Source organism: Heterodontus francisci, chromosome 28, assembly GCF_036365525.1.
Source record: "Heterodontus francisci isolate sHetFra1 chromosome 28, sHetFra1.hap1, whole genome shotgun sequence".
In the NCBI taxonomy this organism is placed as follows: domain Eukaryota; kingdom Metazoa; phylum Chordata; class Chondrichthyes; order Heterodontiformes; family Heterodontidae; genus Heterodontus; species Heterodontus francisci.
Genome location: NC_090398.1, coordinates 18,828,719 through 18,850,846, shown reverse-complemented (window position 1 = coordinate 18,850,846; position 22,128 = coordinate 18,828,719). Strand labels below are relative to the sequence as shown.

General features: G+C 47.0%; 1 protein-coding gene across 6 annotated transcripts in view; it reads right to left on the bottom strand.

The window, feature by feature from the left end:
- Positions 1-1,293: 1,293 nt before the first annotated feature.
- LOC137385112 (NACHT, LRR and PYD domains-containing protein 3-like) overlaps positions 1,294-22,128 on the bottom strand; it is an 84,398-nt gene continuing 63,563 nt past the window's right edge. For 5 of the 6 annotated variants that reach the window (XM_068059895.1, XM_068059894.1, XM_068059898.1 and 2 more), the window contains 4 exons: positions 9,631-9,717; positions 9,222-9,392; positions 2,489-2,644; positions 1,294-2,320 (listed from right to left, as the gene is read on the bottom strand). In XM_068059895.1, coding sequence (XP_067915996.1) covers positions 2,233-2,320; positions 2,489-2,644; positions 9,222-9,392; positions 9,631-9,717 — 502 coding nt within the window. In that variant the 3' untranslated portion in view covers positions 1,294-2,232. Of the gene's footprint in view, positions 2,321-2,488; positions 2,645-9,221; positions 9,393-9,630; positions 9,718-22,128 lie in introns of those variants that run through there. The other variant, XR_010977735.1, reaches the window with a different exon arrangement.

The following is a 22,128-nucleotide window of genomic DNA, read 5'->3' as shown; positions in this document are numbered from 1 at the left end:
TCTACCCATCTACCCTTGTCTTTCAATGAAATTACCATGGTGGAATCTCACACCATCAACATCCTGGGCGTTGTCATTGATCAGGAACTTAACTGGACCAGCAAATGACTCTCCTCCTGACTATCAAAACCTTTCCACTACCGAGAAGGCACAAGTCAGAAGTATGGATGAGTGCAGCTCCAACAACACTCAAGGAACACGACACCATCCAGGACCAAGAAACAGCCTGCATGATTGGCATCCAATAAACATTAACTCTCTCCACCAGCAACGCAACCTGCTTTTGTTGTGCATTATCTCCAAGATGCACTGCAACAACTCACCAAGGATACTTTGACAACACATTTCAAACCTGCGACCGATAGCAGATAAAGAACAAAGCAGACAGGCACATGGGAATAACACCACCTCCAAGTTTCCTTCCAAGCACACACTGTTCGCTCATTGTCACTGGGTCAAAATCCTGGAGCTCCCTATCAAACAGCACGATTGGAGTAACATATGAGTAACACGCGCTGCAGCAGTTCAAGAAGCTGGCTCATTACCACCTCCTCAGGGACAATTAGGAATGATTAAATAAACGTTTGACTTTCCAACCACGCCCACATCCCCTGAATGAATAAACAATGTCTGACTAAGTTATAACCTCAGAGGCTGGTTGCTGTTGTACTTAATGTCCAGCACTCTTGGATGTTCATAGAGACATGAGGTCATCGGGTTATACAGCACAGAAACAGGCCATTTGGCTCATCGTGTCTGTGCCAGCCATCAATTCTAATCCCATTTTGCAGCACTTGACCCGTAGTCTTGCATGCAACCACCCTCTGAGAGAAAAACATTTCTCCTGATCTCAGTTTTAAATGGGATGCCCCTAATTTTTAAACTGTGTCCCCTAATTCTAGTCTCCCCAACAAGTGGAAACATCCTCTCAGAATCCTCCCTGTCCAGTTCCCTCAGGACCTGAGATGTTTCAATTAGATCACCTCTCATTCTTCTAAACTCCAGTGGGTATGGACCCAACCTGTTCAACCTTTCCTCATAAGATAACCCCTTCATCCAGGAATCAGCCTAGTGAACCTTCTCTGAACTACTTCTGATGCAATTATATAATTTCTTAAGTAAGGAGACCAAGACAGTCCACAGTACTCCAGATGTGCTCTAACTTATGCCCTGAACAGCTGTAGCAACACTTCCCTACTATTCTCAAATTTGAAGTTGGTAAGAAGTCCTGAGATGTACTTGTTAAGATAATGTATCATTTAATTCAACATCACACAATAACAATTCTCATCAGTACTGTTACATCATCCAGGAGGCAGTGATACAGAGGTGAAGTTTAATAAAACATTTCCAAGTGGAAGTCATTATACAAATCCAGGTGAGTACAGGTAACAAGTCCGTTCATCGACCCCTCAGTTTCCTCAGGATGTTTCACAGGGTCATTGCACCTTTTCACAATCTCATGGTTTACAGTCTCAGGTGATTCCGTTTGAAAATTCAGTCCACAGTAAGGACACAATGTTTAATTTCCATGGTAACACCAGTACCTGCTCCCATGTTGGTGCCAGAAACACATTAAGTTCAGGATCCTTAAACACTACAAATGCTCACGGTCACCCAGACAGAACAGTGGGATTCCCGACTGGCACTTTCCCCATTTCTCCTCTCGCAGTGCTGACCCATCCTGGGTGCACCAGTTTCAGGAACCTCCCCAACAGGATACTCTCTCTGGGTGACCCCAGACACTGGGTATTGGTATCTATTGGACGGTGGGATCTATCCAAGCTGAACAGAGCCTGTCTCCATCCTGAACACACACAGGTTCACTTCCCAGCAGGGTCACTGGGTCCTGATACTGAGTGTGAACCCTGGATAATGTAATTCCCAAACTCAGGGATATTGAGTGTAATTACCAGTGTCCCACTGCAGCCCAGACTGAGCCCCACCCTGGACCCTTCCTGTCTGTACATTTCCCCAGTGCCCCATTGGGGAACATTCAGTCCCGGATATCCTGCAGAAGCAGCGCTGTGGGGCCGGATGGCTGAGTCACGTGACCCTGTTACTGGGCCTCTGATGTCACAATGGGAGATGACACTCGCTCAGCTCGAACCAGAAACAGTGAAACAGCCAATAGGATTTAAACCTGGAGCGCGGCCAATTAAAGGGGAAGGACAGAAAATTGGCCGAAAATGTTCATATAGAGAGACCAGTGATGTTTACAAATTGAAACGCTCACACATCCACATTCAGTCTGGGTCTTGTATCCTGCAGCGACTTCAACTGATTCACTCCATTTGAACTGAACTCATTCCCCCGCAACCTGAAACAGATTAAAGATTAAACAGGAAATAAACAGATTGAACAATAGTGTAAATAACAGGGAGACTGGGATTAATATTTCAATAATAATTAGAGATATTACTGATAAGAGTGACTGAATCCCATTTATATTTTATTTATTACATTAAACATTAACACAAACACTCACTGGATTCGCTCCAGACTCCTGCAGTTCAGTATGAGGCGGCGGAGAGCGGGGACAGATCGATCTGTGAAGGAGTTTGATCTCAGGTCCAGATACTTCAGTGACTGGTTTGTACTGAGAGCAGAGGCACAAGAATCTGTGAGACTGACATCCGATAGACTGGGGATCAGAGAGAGAAATAACAGGAATCAGTGTAAATCTCCAGTGTTCATTAATAACACTATTACTGATATTAATAAATAATAATTATATAATAATTAATAATATGAATTAGTAAAGATATTGAAAGATTCTTCACCATTTCCACAAAGTAGATGGGATTTGAACAAACTAAACAGGAAAGACTGGACTAAGAGCTGCAGCCAGGGAGAGCAGGTGAGAGAGAAATTCAGGCTGGAATACACAAGAATGTACAAGAGCAGCTTTAATGTTCAGCTATTTCAGTGAACCCTTCATTCATCTACTGGGAGCTCGATGGGGAGGAGCAGGTGGCCCGAGTGCCCATGAGGTGGTCGCCGAGACTCAGGACCACATTCCGGCCTCGGTCACCCTTCCACCGTCACAGCTGGGAGCCGGGAAAGAAGTTCCACCGTGAGCTGGATGGCGACCAGGAGGGCAGAGTCAGCCTGGAGGACGGCAACATGGAGGAGGTTGTGGGCTGGCCCGCTGGCCAGGGCCGCGACCTCCGCCGGACGCCTCCCCTCTTCCCTCCCTTCCCCCCTCGCACCCCCTTCCCCCCTCGCACCACCTTCCCACTCCCCTCCCCCTTGCACCCCCTTCCCCCCACACAACCACTGCCCCTCACTTCCCCCTCGCCTCCCCCCTCGCACCCCCTTCCCCCCTCGCACCACCTTCCCACTCCCCTCCCCACTCCCCTCCCCCTTTCACCCCCTTCCCCCACACAACCACTGCCCCTCACTTCCCCCTCGCCTCCCTCCTCGCAACCCTTCCCCCACTCCCTCCTCGCTCACCCTTCCCCCACCCCCTTCCCCCTCGCACCCCATCCCCACCCCCTTCCTCCTCGCACCCCTTCCCCCACCTCTTCCCCCTCACACCCCTTCCCCCACCCCCTCGCACCACTTACCCCACCCCCTCCCCCTCACACTCACACCCACTCCCCCTCGCACCCCCTCCCCCCTCGAGCCCTCTTCCCCCCTTCCCACTCGCACCCCCTTCTGCCCGCCTCAAACCAGGCAGCCCCTGGTCACTAAGGTTCTGTCCTGCCACAGTCCACTTGCTTCAATGGGTGCTTGGAGCTCAGGGTCATTGCCTGACAAGTGAACTGTAACATTGCACCAAACAGCACGACCAAAAAAAGGGAAAGAAGGTACTAGCCCTTCGTTTTGAAAACTGGAACGTCAGAACTATATGTCCTGGCCTGTCGGAAAACCTTACACAAACCAACGATTCTCGGAAGACCGCCATCATTGACAATGAGCTCAGTAGACTCAATGTAGACATTGCAGCACTTCAGGAGACACGCCTGCCTGCGAGCGGATCTCTAAGAGAGTAAGACTACACCTTCTACTGGCAGGGTAGGGATCCTGAAGAACCAAGACAACATGGAGTGGGCTTTGCCATCAGAAACTCTTTGCTCAGCATGATAGAGCCACCTTCAAATGGCTCAGAATGCATACTGTCCATTGGACTGCTCACTGTCTCTGGTCCAGTACACCTACTCAGCATCTAAGCTCCAATACTCTGCTCCCCACCTGAAGTTAAAGACCAGTTCTACAAGGAATTCCATAATGTCATTAGTAGCATTCCTAATACCAAACATTTGTTCCTGCTGGGGGACTTTAACGCCAGGGTTGGGGCCGACCATGACTCATGGCCCTCCTGCCTCGGGCGCTATGGCATTGGAAGGATGAATTAGAATGGACAGAGACTGCTGGAGTTGTGTATCTATCATAACCTCTGCATCACAAACTCGTTCTTTCAGACTAAACCGGCATTTCTTTCAAGCCAGCAAGGTCGATCTGGAACCTTTTCTGACACTTTTAGTAGAATGTGCATCAGCCAACAATGAACAATTATCTACATAACATTCAATGAGTATGTGATCTTCAGTAAACCCCTTGTATAGAATCTCACTTACAATATTTGACAAATAGAATCCCATATCCACTGTCTCCACAAGGGTCAGTGTGTCAATCAGCTGAAGTACTTTTAACAACCCTTTTTATTTTCGGAGCTTCCCAAGCTGAAGGACAGTATCTCCCATTTTCACCCATCAGTAATATTATGAAACCAGCTGCACTAGAATACCCATCAGGAAGATTAGCATGTGAACCATCGCTAAAAATGACTAGTTTCATGTTCTTTGGGTCACCTAGGGATGGGAACTTAAACACACATTTCTCCAGATTTCTCATCGGGACACAACCCATGTCCACATCTCCACTTCATTCTTCCACTGGTTATTTTTTATACTTATTTGTTTTGTGGGATGTGGGCGTCACTGGAAAGACCAGTATTTGTTGTCCATCCCTAATTGCCCTTGGGAAGGTGGTGGTGAGCTGCCTTCTTGAACCTCTGCAGTCTCTCTGGTGTAGGTACATCCACAATGCTGTTAGAGAGGGAATTCCAGGATGTTGATCCAGCAACAGTGAAGGAACGGTGATATATTCCCAAGTCAGGATGGTGTGTGGCCTGGAGGAAAACTTCCCACGCATCTGCTGCCTTTTCCTTCGAGGTGGAAGAGGTCGTGGGTTTGGAAGGTGCTGTTGAAGGAGGCATGGTGAGTTGCTGTAGTGCGTCTTGTATCTGGTACACACTGCTGCTATTGTCCGTCCCTGGTGGAGGGAGTGAATGTTTAAGGTGGTGAATGGGGTGTTGATCAAGTGGGCTGCATTTATCCTGGATGGTGTTGAACTTCCTGAGTGTTGTTGGAGCTGCCCTCATTCAGGCAAGTAGACAGTATTCTATCACACTCTTGATTTGTGCCTTGTAGATGGTGGACAGGTTTGGGGAGTCAGGGGGTTGACTACTCACTGTAGAATTTCCAGCCTCAGACCTGCTCTTGTAGACACAGTATTTATAATGCTGCTCCAGTTCAGTTTCTGGTCAATGGTAACACCCAGGATGTTGATAGTGGGGGATCCAGTGATGTTAATGCCGTTGAATGTCAAGGGGAGATGGTTAGATTCTCTCTTGTTGAAGATGGGCATTGCCTGGCACTTGTTTGGCATGAATGTTACTTAGCACTTATCAGCCCAAGCCTGGATGTTGTCCAGGTCTGGCCTCATGGGGACATGGACTACTTCAGTATCTGAGCAGTTGAGAATGGTAGATGGAATATAATGTAGGGAAGTGTAAAGTTATTCACTTTGGTTGTAAAAATAGAAAAGCAGAGTGTTTTTTAAATGGTGTGAAACTTGTAAGTGTTGATGTTCGAAGGGAATATATTTATACTCTCGCATTTCAACCTGTGTGTTAATAACCTTTGTATCTTTATGAAATGAGTCTTGTTTTATAATAAATTAATAATTTTGTTTATTATTAAAGAAACTTGGTTGGTAGATTTTTATTCAGAAACTGAAATAGATGAAGTATATAATTGGCTGTATCAGTAACTGGGTAAAACATTTAAATATATGTTGTGACCTGTGGAGAAGTGGAACTAGAGAAAGACAGTGCACTCCTCCATCCTCGCTCATAACACCAACCAGTGGAGAGTTTTCCCCCTGATTCCCACTAACTTCAATTTGCCTCGGGCTCCTTGATGTCACACTTGGTTAAATGCTGCCTCGATATCAAGAACAATCACTTTCACCTCACCCGGTCATATGGTTCAGATTCCGAGAACATCGGAGGGTAATCAAAGCCCAACAATTTACACTTGCTTTCGGCTATTTCTGATCATTGCTGCTAGGATTGTAGTTTTTTGTCTGTTATTTTTTTCGGAATATCTCCCGACAATGCAGAGCATGTGCAGATCGATCACTGACGTCATCACTGTGTCTGAACATTTGTCAGCTTGCCAGTATGGGTCTGTGCACGTGTGTGTCAACGTCACCACGTAATGACATCAGACGTAATAATGTCCGAGTGTTGCTTCACCCCTCAATGGCCGTGTTCACAATCTCTATCCCTCCAACAGTACCCCACTCCCTCCCACCATCACGCCTCAGTCGCTGCTTCTCTTCCTCACTCTCTCCCACTGTTCTCTCCCGTGCCCGCCTGCTCGTCACTCCCGACTACTCGCTGCTCCATCCTGCCTCGCTGCTAAATCCCCATCCACACCCTCCAACTACCCCGGCCATTTCTGCTGCTCCATCCCGCCACTCACTTCCTGCCGTTCTCACTTCTGTCACCCACACACACAGCCCCAGCACCCCCGCTGCTTCTCTGGGTGGTGAGGTGGGGATCGAGCAGCGGGAGGGAACAGCGAGCAGACGGGTACAGGAGAGAATGGTGAAATGGAGTGGTGAGCAGTCGGGAGTGGCAGGAGGTTGTGTGTGGGAGGGAGCGGGAAAGAGAAGCAGCAATCGCGGGAGGGAGTGGTGTATTTGACGGGGGGTGGAAGTGGTGATCGCTGCTATTGAGGGGTGAGGCAGTTCGGGTTCAATTGTTCTTGTTTTGTGTTGAATTGAGCAGCCTGACATCATCAGACTACACCGAGCTGTACACATGTGCAAACGGGCTCCTACTCTCTGCACGTGTGTGGCATTCCGCATTGCCAGGACTGGTTGGTGCATGGGCAGAAGATGTCATCACGTAACGCGGGGGAATGGGGAGAAAGCGGGGGAGGGGGCGGGGGAAGCGGGTAGAGAGTGAGGGGAGGGAAATGGGGGAGAGAGCGAGGGGGGAAGCGGTGTGAAAGGGGGGAAGGGGGAGAGAGCGAGGGGGAAGCAGGGAGAGGGGGAAGCGGGGAGAGAGCGATGGAGAGAGCGGGGGGAAAGGGGGAGAGATGAGGGGGGAAGCAGGGAGAGGGGGGAAGCGGCGAGAGAGCGATGGAGATAGCAGGAGGAAAGGGGGAGAGAGCAGGGGAAAAGGGGGAGAGAGCAGGGGAAAAGGGGGAGAGAGCGGGGGGAAAGGCGGGAGAGAGCGTGGGGGAAGGGGAGAGAGCGGGGGGGGAAGGGGAGAGAGCGGGAGGGAAGGGGAGAGAGCGGGGGGAAGGGGAGAGAGCGGGGGGGCAGGGGAGAGAGCGGGGGGCAGGGGAGAGAGCGGAGGGCAGGGGAGAGAGCGGAGGGCAGGGGAGAGAGCGGAGGGCAGGGGAGAGAGCGGGTGGCAGGGGAGAGAGCGGGGGGCAAGGAAGAGAGCGGGGGGCAAGAAAGAGAGCAGGGGGCAGGGAAGAGAGCGGGGGGCAGGGGAGAGCGCGGGGGGAAGGGGGAGAGAGCGGGGGGAAGGGGGAGAGAGCGGGGGGAAGGGGGAGAGAGCGGGGTGAAGGGAGGAGAGTGCAGGGGAAGGGAGGAGAGAGCGGGGGGAAAGAGCGGAGAGTGCGGGGTGAAGTGCGGAGAGTGCGGGGTGAAGTGCAGAGAGTGCGGGGGGGAGGTGCAATGGGGTGAAGAGGGTGGAGTGCGGAGAGGGAGAGTGTCGAGATGGGGGACTGCGGAGAGTGCGATGGCGGGAGTGCGGAGAGTGCGGTGGGGGGAAGTGGAGAGAGAGCAAGGTGGAGGTGGGAAGAGAGCGAGGGGGAAGCGGTGAGAAAGGGAGCGAGAAGCAGGGAGAGAGTAAGGAGGAAGGTGGGGGCGAGCAGCCCAAAGAACTTGGTGGCGGCGGGTGCGACTGCGACTGCGCACTCCTCCTCCCCACCTCCCCGGCCACTGACTGCAGGCTGCTCACACCCCGCTTCCTCCAACCTCGCCCACTCACTCCCTACTTCCCCCCTCCCACTCACACCCCCTTCCCTCTGCTCACCCATTCCCTCCCTGCTCCCGCCACCTGCACTCGACCTTCCTCACTCGCTCCCTGCTCGCCCCCAACCCGCTCCTCACCTCCCCTCGCTTCCCACTCCCACCCCCTCTTCGTTCCCCGCTCCCCACCCTCCCTTTGTTCCCCGCTCCCCACCCTGCCTTCGTTCCCCACTCCCCACCCTGCCTTCGTTCCCCACCCCCACTCTCCCCACTCCCTATCCCCTTGCTCCACACTCCCCACCCTACTCCCCATCACATCCCCCCTCCGCCCCTGCCCGTTCCTCCCCCCCCCGCCCAGTCCTCACCGCCCCCCATCCTCTCTCTGGCCACACGCTTCCCCACCCCGCCCACTCTCCGCTACTTCCCCCACCCGCTTGCCCCCCCCCTCTCGCCCCTTCCCCCCCCACACCCACTCCCCGCTTCGCCCGAGCTCCCTGTCCAGTGATTGTGTGCTGCCATGGGTTTAGGTTTCCTTTCTGTGATTATTTGAGCAGCGCCATCTTTATCCTGGCAGGTACCCGAACGCCACAGACAGTGACGTTTCAGTGCAGCAGGCTGCATTTACACATGTGCCAGTGCAGCGCCACCTAGTGGTTACATTGTCAGCAAACGCAGCCTTTTTTTCGTAGCCTTTGACCTTCACCTTGAGGCGCCCATTCTCTGTTATCATATTCTACTCTGGAAATCCAGTTGGTGAAGAATATTACTGGAGCTAATCTTTACTCAGTCTTACATTAATTTAGAGTTTAGCATTACAAACATACACCTCCTCACTCAACCACACCACAATATCAATAAGTGTCTCTTTATACATGCTCAAGTGAAACCCCAGTTACTGCCCACTACCTGAACACAATTAATATATAATTAGCACTTACTCCAGTCCCTGTATTTTGCAGTCCGGGTTCCTCAGAGCCTCAAACGGTAGTTTCACTCCTGAATCTCCCAGTTTATTATCACTCAGGTTCAGATCCGTCAGTGACCGCTTTGTACTGAGAGCGGACGAGAGATCTTCGATACAAGAATCTGTGAGATTGTTTCTTTCCAGCCTGGGATCAAAGATGGAGAAATAACAGGCATCAGAGTAAATCCCCAGTGTTTATTAATAACATTATTACTGATGGTGTTATTACTAGAGTAATATGTAGTGCTTAGTAATAACACCATTGCTGATACTAATAATAATGCACAGTGTTTATTAATAACACCATTACTGATATTAATAGCAATGTACAGTGTCAGATACCAAATTATTATAAACACAATCTCACACAGTCTGGTACTTACCATAGTTTCTGTATTTTACAGTCCGGGTTCCTCAAAGCCGCAGACAGTAGTTTCACTCCTGAATCTCCCAGTTTATTGGAACCCAGGCTAAACACAAACAGACAGAGAGTGAGAAACAAACTGAATCAAACCCTGGACCGGATACAATTCACTTTCTGTTGAATGTTACAGGAAATACTTAAAAAGCCTTGAGGAAATTAACAAACAGATTTTCCTTTCACTGACAATGAATCTCACACTGTAGAACTCCTCAGATATTCAGGAGCTGTCAATAAACATCAAAGAGGGAAGTAACAGGACAGAAGGTAGGTGATTGGTTGTTGAGTATTACAGTGTGTTTTTGTCTCTCCAAGTGACAGCATTTGAATAAAGTATTGCTTGGGGAAATAAATCTATTACTTTATTAAATTAATCAGATAAATCAATTATTTAATACATTTATTGTGAATTGTTTTTAAAGACCTAATTACATTTATTCAGGTTATCAATAAGCAAATTAATTATAAAAGACTAGAGATGACAGGGCAGGCTACGTGTTGGGACTGTAGGATGTGGGAGTTTGTGGATAGCGAGACTGTCCCACATTCCCACACCAGCAGGAAATGTCTCCGTCTTTTGTCATTCCAGCTCAGAGTCAATGGGCTGGAATGTGAGTTGGAGACATTCCCAAACATAAGGAAGGGGGAGGAATTTCTTCAGTTTTATCCAGAACACAGTCACAGCTCAGAGAAAATCACAGGTTCAAGAAGAGGGTGTAACCATTAGGGAGCAGCATGGTGAGGACTGAGGAGAGATTGAGAAGGAGGTTCCTCAAACACAGGTGTTGTCCAAAAGGTACAATGTACTTGTTACCTGTGAGGACAAGGAGAAAGACTGTGGGGAGGACAGTCACAATGTAGACCAAGGTACTGTGGCTCAGAAGACTGTCCAAGGGGGAAAAGAACAGAAGAGAATGTGGTAGTGATATCTTCTTTGGCCTCCTTGTCTCGAGAGACAATGGGTAAGCGCCTGGAGGTGGTCAGTGATTTGTGAAGCAGCGCCTGGAGTGGCTATAAAGGAAAATTCTACAGCGACAGACTCTTCCACAGGTGCTGCAGATAAAATTGGTTGCCGGGACTGTTACACAGTTGGCTCTCCACCTTGCGCTTCTGTCTTTTTTCCTGCTAAGTCTCTTCGACTCGCCACACTTTAGCCCCGCCTTTATGGCTGCCCGCCAGCTCTGGCGATCGCTGGCAACTCACTGCCACGACTTGTGATCACTGTCACAGGACATCATGTCGCGTTTGCAGACGTCGTTAAAGCGGAGACATGGACAGCTGGTGGGTCTGATACCAGTGTCGAGCTCGCTGTACAATGTGTCCTTGGGGATCCTGCCATCTTCCATGTGGCTCATTTGGCCAAGCCATTTCCAGCGCCGCTGGCTCAGTAGGCTGTATATGCTGTGGATATTGGCCGCCTCGAGGATTTTTGTGTTGGAGATATGGTCCTGCCACCTGATGCCAAGGATTCTCCGGAGGCAGTGAAGATGGAATGAATTGATACGTCGCTCTTGGCTGACATATGTTGTCCAGGCCTCGCTGCCGTAGAGCAAGGTACTGAGGACACAGGCGTGAAACACTTGGACATTTGAGTTCCGTATCAGTGCGCCATTTTCCCACACTCTCTCGGTAGTGATAAGGATTTCTATAATTAGAGGGATGGATAGTGTCCTCTGCAGACACGAATGAGAATCCTGTCGGGTGCGTTGTCTACAAGGTGCCAGGGTAAGGGATATCTTATGGTGGCAGGAGAGCAATTTGGAAGGGGAGGGAATAATCCAGTTGTCGTGGTCGATGTTGGAACAAACGACATATGTAGGAACCGGGAGGAGATCCTGCTGAGGGAATATCAGGTGTTAGGAGCTAAATTAAAAAGCAGGACCTCAAGGGCAATAATCACTGGATTATTTCCCAATCCACATGCAAATTGGCAAAGAAACAGTCAGATCAGGAGAATTAAAGTGTGGCTAAAGAGCTGGTGTGGGAAAGAGGGGTTCCTTTGGGGCGGCACAGTGGCGCAGTGGTTAGCACTGCAGCCTCACAGCTCCAGTGACCTGGGTTCGATTCCGGGTACTGCCTGTGTGGAGTTTGCAAGTTCTCCCTGTGTCTGCGTGGGTTTTCTCCGGGTGCTCCGGTTTCCTCCCACAAGCCAAAAGACTTGCAGGTTGATAGGTAAATTGGCCATTATAAATTGTCACTCGTATAGGTAGGTGGTAGGGAAATATAGGGACAGGTGGGGGATGTTTGGTAGGAATATGGGATTCGTGTAGGATTAGTATAAATGGGTGGTTGATGTTCGGCACAGACTCGGTGGGCCTGTTTCAGTGCTGTATCTCTAATCTATCTCTAATCTTTAAATGAAACACTGGCACCGGTACCAGCACAGGAAGGAATTGTACTGAGTTTACAGACTGCACCTGAACCAGGATGGGACCTGTATCCGAGTGGAAAGGGTAAATAGGGAGGTGGTAAAGGTTTTAAACTAATAAGACGGGACAGGGTGGGGGTGTGGGGGAGATGGGGAGGGATGAACAGAAAATGAAATCAGCCTGAATGTAAACAAATCAGAAAAGCGGAGTATTGGAAAGAAAAAAAAAGAGAGGACATCGAGGTAAATAGAATTATGGAGTGTGATTATAAAAAGATGGTTAAAAAAAGTAAGAGGAACTGTTATTACAACTGAGTTAAACTTTTCACACAGCAATACACACAGTGTAATAAAACAGGGGAACTGGAGACAATACTACATTGTGAGGAACCATATTAGGGATTACTGAGACATAGCTATGGAAAAATCTGGACTGAGCATTAAACATTGCAGGATATAAACTACTTAGAAAAGAGAGAGAGGAAATTGGGGAGGTGGAGTAGCTGTACTTAATACTGAAAACAATGGCAGGAGCAAAAAGTGACACGGCCATCAGCAAGACAGAAATAGAATCCACATGGATAAAGATAAAAGATAATAAAGGATCAACCACATTCACAGGGATAGTCTATGGACCACCTAATAGTGGAAGGAAAGTCAGGAAGAAGTATACAAAGAAATTAGGGAAATGAATAAAAAACATGGAATAATAATAATGAGGAATTTCAACTAACATGAGATTCATTGGCCAGAAGAGATATGTAAAGGAAATAAGGGAATGGAGTTCCTACAATGTGTACAAGACTCCTTTCTAACCCAATATGTAAGAAGCTCAACAAGGGAGGATTCCCTACTGGATCCAGTAATGGGGAATGAGCCAGAGGAGATAAAAGAAGTAAAAGTAGGGGAACATCGAGACAATAGTGAACATTAATATTATATACTTTAAGATAATAATTGAGAAGGAGGTAAGTATGACGAAGACCAGGGAATAGATTGGAGAAAAGTGGATTTTGAGGGGCTGAGAATAGAGCCGAGGAAAATAAAACTGACAACAATATTGTCAAACAGTGATATAGAACAGCAATGGGAAACATTTAAAACCATGTTCGACATAGTCCAGGAAAAATATATTCTGCTAAAAAGACAAGAACAAGTGAAACACTAATGAGTTACCATGGATAAATAAAGACATCAGATAAAGAAAAATGAGGTCTTGGAAAAAGACAGACATTAAGTATATGAGCAGCAGGGGAGAGCACGACAAAGAGATTAGAATTTTGTTTTAAAAAGGACAAAAGGGAACAATTAAATTATCAAGGAGCAAATAGTAAAATATTTTATTGGCATATAAATAAAAAAAGGAAAATCATGATGGAAAAGGGTCAATTATTGATGGTCAGGATTATATCACAACAGGCAATGATAGAGAAATGACAGAAATATTAAATAATGACCTTGCTTCAATATTTACCAGGAAAACAGGATAGGTGGACAGATTAGAAATCAGATAACAGCATTCAAAATAAAAAGGTGAAGTTTTAAATAAACTAATCAAACTCAGAGGATAAAAACCCCTGGTCCAAATGGATTACATCCACACATTTTAAAAGAATCTAGGGAAGAGATAGCAGAGACATTACTACACATTTTTAATCATTCTTTAGAGAAAGGTGTAGTGTCAGAAGACTGGCCGATAGCTAACATTATACCGATATTTAAGAAAGGAGATAGAACATGTACAGGGAACTATAGACCAGTTGGCTTAACATCAGTGGTAAAAAATAATGGAATCTCTACTAAAGGTGGGAATAGAAGAATATCTCGAAAACAAAGATATAATAATGAAAGGTCAGCATGGATTTAAAGAGAAAGTCTTGCTTAACCAACCATGTTGAATTTTTTGAAGAGGTGACAGAGAAAGTAGACAATGTTAATGCAGTAGATGCAATTTATCCAGATTTTCAAAGAGTCTTCGATAAGGTATCACAGAACAGACTAATGAATAAGGTCAGAGATTGCAGGATAAGGGAACAAGCAGAATGGACAGCTAGCTGGCTTCAAAACAGAAAGCAGAGAATAGGGATAAAGAGTAGTTACTCAGAATGGCAGAAGGTGGAAAGTGGTGTTGCACATGGATCAGTGCTGGGATCACTGTTTTACAATTTATATTAATGATTTAGACTTTGGAATCAAAAACACAATTTCTAAATCTTCAGATGGCATCAAACTTGGGGTTGGGGGGATAGTTAATCTGAGGAGGATAGCAACAAATTACATGAAGATACTCACAAACTTGCCGAATGGACATGTAATTGACAAATTAATATCAACATAGATAAATGTGAGACATCACATTTTGGAAAGTAAGGAGGTTACATATTACTTACAAAATAAGAATCTAAATGGGGCAGAGGAGGTAAGGGACCTGGGAGTACAAATACACAAATCACTAAAAGTAGTTACACAGGTTAACAGTAAACCAAGCACTAAGGTTTATTCCTAGGGGGTAGAATTGAAAAGTATAGAAGTTATGCTAAACTTGTGTCAAACCCTGGTTGGACCACACCTGGAATACTGCAGACAATTCTGTTCACAATATTATAAAAAAGATATGGAGGCACTGGAGAGGGTGCAAAATATTTACAAGGATGATACCAGAAATGTAGGGAATACCGATCAGGAGGGAATGAACAGGCTGGTCTCTTTTCTCTAAAAAGAGAGCAGGCTGAGGGGTGACCTAATAGAGGTGTTTAAAAGTATGAAAGGTTTCGATAGAGGAGATACAGAGAGAATGTTTCCACTTGTGGGGAAAAGCAAAACTAGAGGCCATCAATGTAAGATAGTCACCCACAAATCAAACAGTGAATTCAGATTGGTCAGTCCTGTATGATGTGTTACCTCCCTGGTACTGGGGTAAAGGACATCACGGAGAATGGGCTAAGTACATTCCAACAAGCTGGAAAGGTCGGGGAAACAAAGCCAGGGCTCCTTGGATAATGAGGGAGATAGAGAATATGACAAAATAAAAAAACAGTGTATGAAGCATGTCAGGTGAATTCTTCAAGCGCAAAGCAGGCCAAACACAATGGGCTGGATTTTACCGAGCCCCTGATTTCAGGCTCCATGGTGGGGAAGGCCGGAAGATGCTTCTGGCAGAGGCTCACCATGGAGCCCGACTCCGGGAGGGCCCGGCCTGATCCTCCTGGTGGTGACAAGGCTCTGTGACGGCACCCCTGTCGCTGGGCAACGGGACCTGCATTTAAATATTATAATGAATAGATTGAAATAAACTTACCTCGAATCTTCCGGGCCCACCACGATCTCCAGTGCAGCAGCCGGCACTCCCACACCTTCACTTCCCCGTCTGGGAAAAGCAGGCAGGACACTGGTGCGGGGTGGGGTGGGGGAATTAAGATTTTTCGTGTGGGGGGGGGAGCAGTGATGGGGGGGACGGGGTCAAATAATCATCATCAGTATAGGGGATTGTGGGAAGGGATGAACTTTAAACATTGTACAGTCTGGGGGGCAGGGGTGAAAGGTCACATTTCAAAGGTAAGTGTTGTGTGCAGGGAAAGGGCAAATAGTTAATGTAATTCTTATTGGGGGTGGGAAAGGGGCGTTACAATTTTATTTGGTTAATTTTGGGGGCGGGGATACTTCTTTAAAAATTCAAATTGGCGGCAGAACTGGCTGCCCTTGAAAGATGGCGGCAGTGCCTGTGCACAGATATCTGACACCATTGACGATGTCAGACAGCTCACCCTCTCCACGTTGTCGGGGGAGGCCGTACCGGCTATTTAAATGAGCTGCCGTGCGGGAGATTGCTGTGGCTCTGATGTGTGTGGTCATCTGAGAATGGAATGGCAGTTAACATAAAAGGGAACCCAAAAATCTTCTAATGGTTTGTAAATGGTAAGAAACATAGAAACACAGAAAAAGTACAGCACAGAAGGAGGCCATTCAGCCCATCGTGTCCGTGCTGGCCAAACAAGCAATCCACCTAAACTCATCCCACCTTCTGGCACCTGGTCCACAGCCCCGCAGGTTACAGCACCCTCGGTACATGTCCAGGTACCTTTTAAAAGAATTGAGAGTTTCTGCCTCCACCACCATTCCTGACAGTGAATTCCAGACACCCATCACCCTCTGGGTGAAAACGTTTCTCCTCATGTGCCCTCTAATCCTTCTACCAATCACATTAAGGGCTTCAGGGGGTAGTAAGATGTGGAGTGAGGACTCTTAGGGTCAAAGAGGGTGATATATGCTCAGAGGTGCAGGGCAAGGCTAGAACATGAAATGAATATTTCGTATCGGTGTTTACTATGGAAGTGGAATGTGACAAAATAGCGGTTGAAGTGGAGATGGTAGGGGTAATGGATGGGAGATATGGAAGGGCTTTCCCTAAACTTCCAATCTTCACCAAGATATGGGGAAGCTGCAAGAGGATTGGAGAGTGGCAGATGTGACACCCTTGTTCAAGAAAGTTTGTAAGAACATGTGTAGTAACTATAGAACAGACAGTTTAACTGTTGGGTCAGATTTTGGAACCAATGATCAGGGAAATTATTAACAGGTATTTGGAGAGGTTTGAGTTCATTAAGGAGAGTCAGTACGGATTTGTAAAAGGCAGATCATGTTTGACTAATCTAACTGAATGTTTTTAATGATGTAAGAGAGAAGGTTGATGAGGGGAATTCGGTGGACGTTCTCGATATGGATTTTAAAATAGCTTTTGACAAAGTTGCACATAAAAGGCTGGTTAATAAAAAAAAAATCGAGGTGCCTGGAATAGAAAGGTCAGTGTCAGCTTAGACAAAAAAACTGGTTTAAGGATGGAAACCAGTGAGTGGTGGTAAATGGTTGTTTATCAGACTACTGGATGATAGACATTGATGTTCCCCAAGGGTCAGTGCTGGTGCACTGATTTTATTTGTGACATTTCTAAATGACTTGAATGTTGTAACACAGTAAAATTTCAAAATTTACTGAACATTCCAAACTCTGAGATGGAGCAGACCGTGAGGATGTCACCAATCGACTGTAACAGGGCAGTGATAGACTAGTAATATAGGCAGACAAGTGGCAGATGGAATTTAATACAGTGAAGTGTGAGGTGATGCATTTTGGCAGAATGGGGAGGGAGAGGCAATATAGACTTAATGCCATAGTTCTAAAGAGTGTGGAGAGACAGAGGGACAATGTCTTCCCTAATCAGTACTGTCACCACACTTCCCTTTTATCCTTCCCTATCTTTACATCAGTTCTGATGAAAGGTCACAGACCTGAAACGTTAACTCTGCTTCTCTCTCCACAGATGCTGCCAGACCTGCTGAGTATTGACTGCACTTTCTGTTTTTATTTCATATTCCCACATGCTGTTTGTATTTGAAGTTCAACAAACTGATTCACCACACTTTGTGCTTATACACACATGTCTAAACATGTTTTTGTAATCCATGTAATCCTTCTTAATCTCTCTATCTCTGTAATCTCCTCCAGCCCCACAACTCTCCGAGATATCTGTGCTCCTCTAATTCTGGCCTCTTGTACATCCCTGATTTTAATCGCTCCACCATTGGTGACCTTCAGTTTTCTAGGCCCCAAGCTCTGGAATACCCTCCCCAGATCACTTTCCTCCAATAGGACACTCCTTCAAACCTACTTTTGACCAAGCTTTTGGTCACCTGATCTAATGTCTCCATATAAAGAAAAAGACTTGCATTTCTATAGCGCTTTTCGTGACCACCGGACGTCTCAAAGTACTTTCCAGTCAATGAAGTAAATAAAGAGTCTACAAAGAGATATAGATAGGTTAAGTGAGTGGGCAAACATTTGGCAGATGGAGTATAATGTGGGAAAATGTGTACTTGTCCACTTTGGCAGGAAGAATTGAAAAGCAGTATATTACTTATATGGAGAGAAATTGCAGAACTGCAGTACAGAGGGATTTGGGTGTCCAGGTTTCATGGAGATACCCAAGATCACGTCGTTGGCATCAGCTGGACCTCATCGTCACAAGGCGAGTCTCTATAAGCAGTGTCCAAATCACATGCAGCTTCCACAGTGCGGACGGTGACACCAACCACTCCCTGGTGTGCAGCAAAGTTAGACTCAAAACAAAGAAGCTACATTACTCCAAGCAGAAGGACCGCCCACGCATCAACATTAACAGAATTTCTTATCCACAGATGTTACATAAGTTTATAAATTCACTTGAAAAAGCCCTTCAAAACACTCCGACAGGGGATGCAGAGACCAAGTGGGCCGACATCAGAGATGCCATCTATGACTCAGCAATGACTACCTTTGGCAAACGTGAGAAGTAGAATGCAGACTGGTTTCAATCTCACTTTGAAGAGCTAGAACCTGTCATAGCCGCTAAGCGCATTGCACTGCTGAACTACAAGAAAGCCCCCAGCGAGTTAACATCCGTAGCAGTTGAAGTAGCCAGAAGCGCTGCACAAAGAGCAGCCAGGTGCTGTGCAAATGACTACTGGCAACACCGATGCAGACGTATTCAGCTGGCCTCCGACACCGGAAACATCAGAGGAATGTATGATAGCATTAAGAGAGCTTTTGGGCCAAATATCAAGAAGATCGCCCCCCTCAAGTCTAAATCAGTGGTCACGATCACTGACCAACACAAGCAAATGGACCGCTGGGCGGAGCACTACCTAGAACTGTACTCCAGGGAAAATGTTGTCATTGATTCTGCCCTCAATACAGCCCAGTCTCTGCCAGTCATGGATGAGCTAGACAAACAGCCAACAAAATAGGAACTCAGTGATGGCATTGATTCTCTAGCCAGTGGAAAAGCCCCTGGGAAGGACGGCATTACAACTGAAATAATCAAGAGTGCCAAGCCTGCTATACTCTCAGCACTCTATGAACTGCTTTGCCTGTGCTGGGATGAGGGAGCAGTACCACAGGACATGCGCAATGCCAATATCATCACCCTCTACAAGAACAAGGGTGACCGCGGTGACTGCAACAACTACCGTGGAATCTCCCTGCTCGGGATAGTGGGGAAAGTCTTCGCACAAGTCGTTTTAAACAGGCTTCAGAAGCTGGCTGAGCGTGTCTACCCTGAGGCACAGTGTGGCTTTCGTGCAGAGAGATCCACCATTGACATGCTGTTCTCCCTTTGCCAGCTACAGGAGAAATGCCGCAAACAACAGATGCCCCTCTACGTTGCTTTCACAGATCTCACCAAAGCCTTTGACCTCACCAGCAGACGTGGTCTCTTCAGACTACTAGAAAAGATCGGATGTCCACCAAAGTTACTAAGTATCATCACCTCATTCCATGACAATATGAAAAGCACAATTCATCATCGCGGCACCTCATCAGACCCCTTTCCTATCCTGAGTGGCGTGAAACAGGGCTGTGTCCTCGCACCTACACTGTTTGGGATCTTCTTCTCCCTGCTGCTCTCACATGCATTCAAGTCTTCAGAAGAAGGATTTTCCTCCACACAAGATCAGGTGGCAGGTTGTTCAACCTTGCCCGTCTAAGAGCGAAGACCATAGTACGGAAAGTCCTCATCAGGGAACTCCTCTTTGCTGACGATGCGACATTAACATCTCACACTGAAGAGTGTTCGCAGAGACTCATCGACAGGTTTGCGGCTGCCTGCAACGAATTTGGCCTAACCATCAGCCTCAAGAAACCGACACATCATGGGACAGTTCATCAGAAATGCTCCATCCATCAATATCGGTGACCACACTCTGGATGTGGTTCAAGAGTTCACCTACCTAGGCTCAACTATCACCAGTAACCTGTCTCTAGATGCAGAATTAAACAAGCGCATGGGAAAGGCCTCCGCTGCTATGTCCACACTGGCCAAGAGAGTGTGGGAAAATGGCACACTGACATGGAACACAAAAGTCCGAGTGTTTCACGCCTGTGTCCTCAGTACCTTGCTCTACAGCAGTGAGGCCTGGACAACGTATGTCAGCCAAGAGCGACGTCTCAATTCATTCCATCTTTGCTGCCTCCGGAGAATACTTGGCATCAGGTGGCAGGACCGTATCTCCAGCACTGAAGTCCTCAAGGTGGCCAACATCCCCAGCTTGTACACACTACTGAGCCAGCGGCCCTTGAGATGGCTTGGCCATGTGAGCCGCATGGAAGATGGCAGGATCCCCAAAGACACATTGTACAGCGAGCTTGTCAATGGTATCAGACACACCGGCCGTCCATGTCTCCGCTTTAAAGACGTCTGCAAATGCGACATGAAGTCCTGTGACATTGATCACAAGTCATGGGATTCATTTGTCAGTGATCGCCAGAGCTGGCGGACAGCCGTAAAGGCGGGGCTAAAGTGTGGCGAGTCGAAGAGACTTGGTAGTTGGCAGGAGAAAAGACAGATGTGCAAGGGGAGAACCAACTGTGTAACAGCCCCGACAACCAATTTTATCTGTAGCACCTGTGGAAAAGTCTGTCACTCTAGAATTGGCCTTTATAGCCACTCCAGGCGCTGCTCCACAAACCACTGACCACCTCCAGGTGCTTACCCATTGTCTCTCGAGACAAGGAGGCCAAAGAAAGAAAGATTACCTTCGCGGTCTGACTTTTTAACTTCCCCCTGAGCTCCTGAAAATCAGACTATAGGACCTCAATACCTGCCCTCTCTATGTCATTGGTACTGATGTGTACCACAACTTCTAGCTCGCTTCCTTCCCCCTGCAAACTATTCGACACTCTCTCCTTTACCCCGGCATTAGGGAGGCAACACACCATGTGGGACTCACAATGAGAGTTACAGAAATACCTGACTATGGAATCTCCTATAACCACTCTACACTTTGCTGTTCCCCCCTGTGCAGTCCCTTGCTCATTGGTGCCATGGTCTGGACTGCTCTCCAATGTGTTGTCATTCTCAGCAGTCTCCAATGGGAGGAGATGTTTCAGGTACAGGTTCAGTCCATTCCAACAAGGGTAAAAGTTAGTGGAACCAAAGCCAGGACTCCTGGGATGATGAACGAGATAGAGAATATACTGAAACAAGAAAAGGGTGTATGATTCATGTCAGCTGGATTCTTCATGACAGAACCAGGACAAATACAATAAGTTGAAAGGGGAAGTGAAGAGCAAAGTAAGACTGGCAAAGAGAGAAGATGAGAATAGAATGGCAGTTAATATAAAAGGGAATCCAAAAATCTTCTACCAGCATGTAAATGGTAAGAGGGTACTCAGAGGCAGGGTGGGGACTATTAGTAACTAAGAAGGTGATATATGTTTAGAGACACAGGGTAAGGTTAAAATACCTAATGAGTACTTTGTATTGGTGTCTGCTAAGGAAGATAATGCTGACAAAATAGCAGAAATGGAGATGCTGGAAGTAATGGACGGGTGAAAATTGCTCGGCCGGATGGACTAGAAAGGCTGGCTTTGCTTGGAGTGGATAGGTCGTCTGGTCCGGATGGCTTGCATCCCAGGTTGCTCAGGGAGGTGGGGTGGAGAGAGCAGAAGGGCTTGTTATAATCTTCCAATCTTCCCTAGATACAGGGGAGGTGCCAGAGGATTGGAAAGTGGTAAATATGACACACTGACTCAAAATAGGGTGTAAGGACATTCGTAGTAACTACAGGACGGGCAGTTTAACATCAGTGGTGGGTAAGGTTTTAGAAACAATAATCAGGGAAAAAACATTGATCAGCACTTGGAGAGGTTTATGTTAATTAAGGAGAGCCAGCATAGATTTGTAAAATCTATGAGCCTTGTTGTTTTTCAGAGTTGAGGATGGTAGACAGGAGTCAGTACTGGGACCACTGCTTTTTTGATATATACAAATGACTTGGATATTGGAATACAGAGTAGAATTTCAAAATTTGCCAATGATACCAAACTTGGAGATGTGGAAAACAGTGAAAATCAGGAGGCAAAAGGGAGGGAGGAATTTAAAACAATCACTCTCATGAGAGAAAAAGTAATGGGAATACTAATGGGACTAAAGGCTGACAAATCCCATGGACCTGATGGCCTGAATCCGAGGGTCTTAAAGGAAGTGGCTGCAGAGATAGTGGATGCATTGGTTTTAATCTTCCAAAATTCCCGAGATTCTGGAAAGGTCCCAGTGGATTG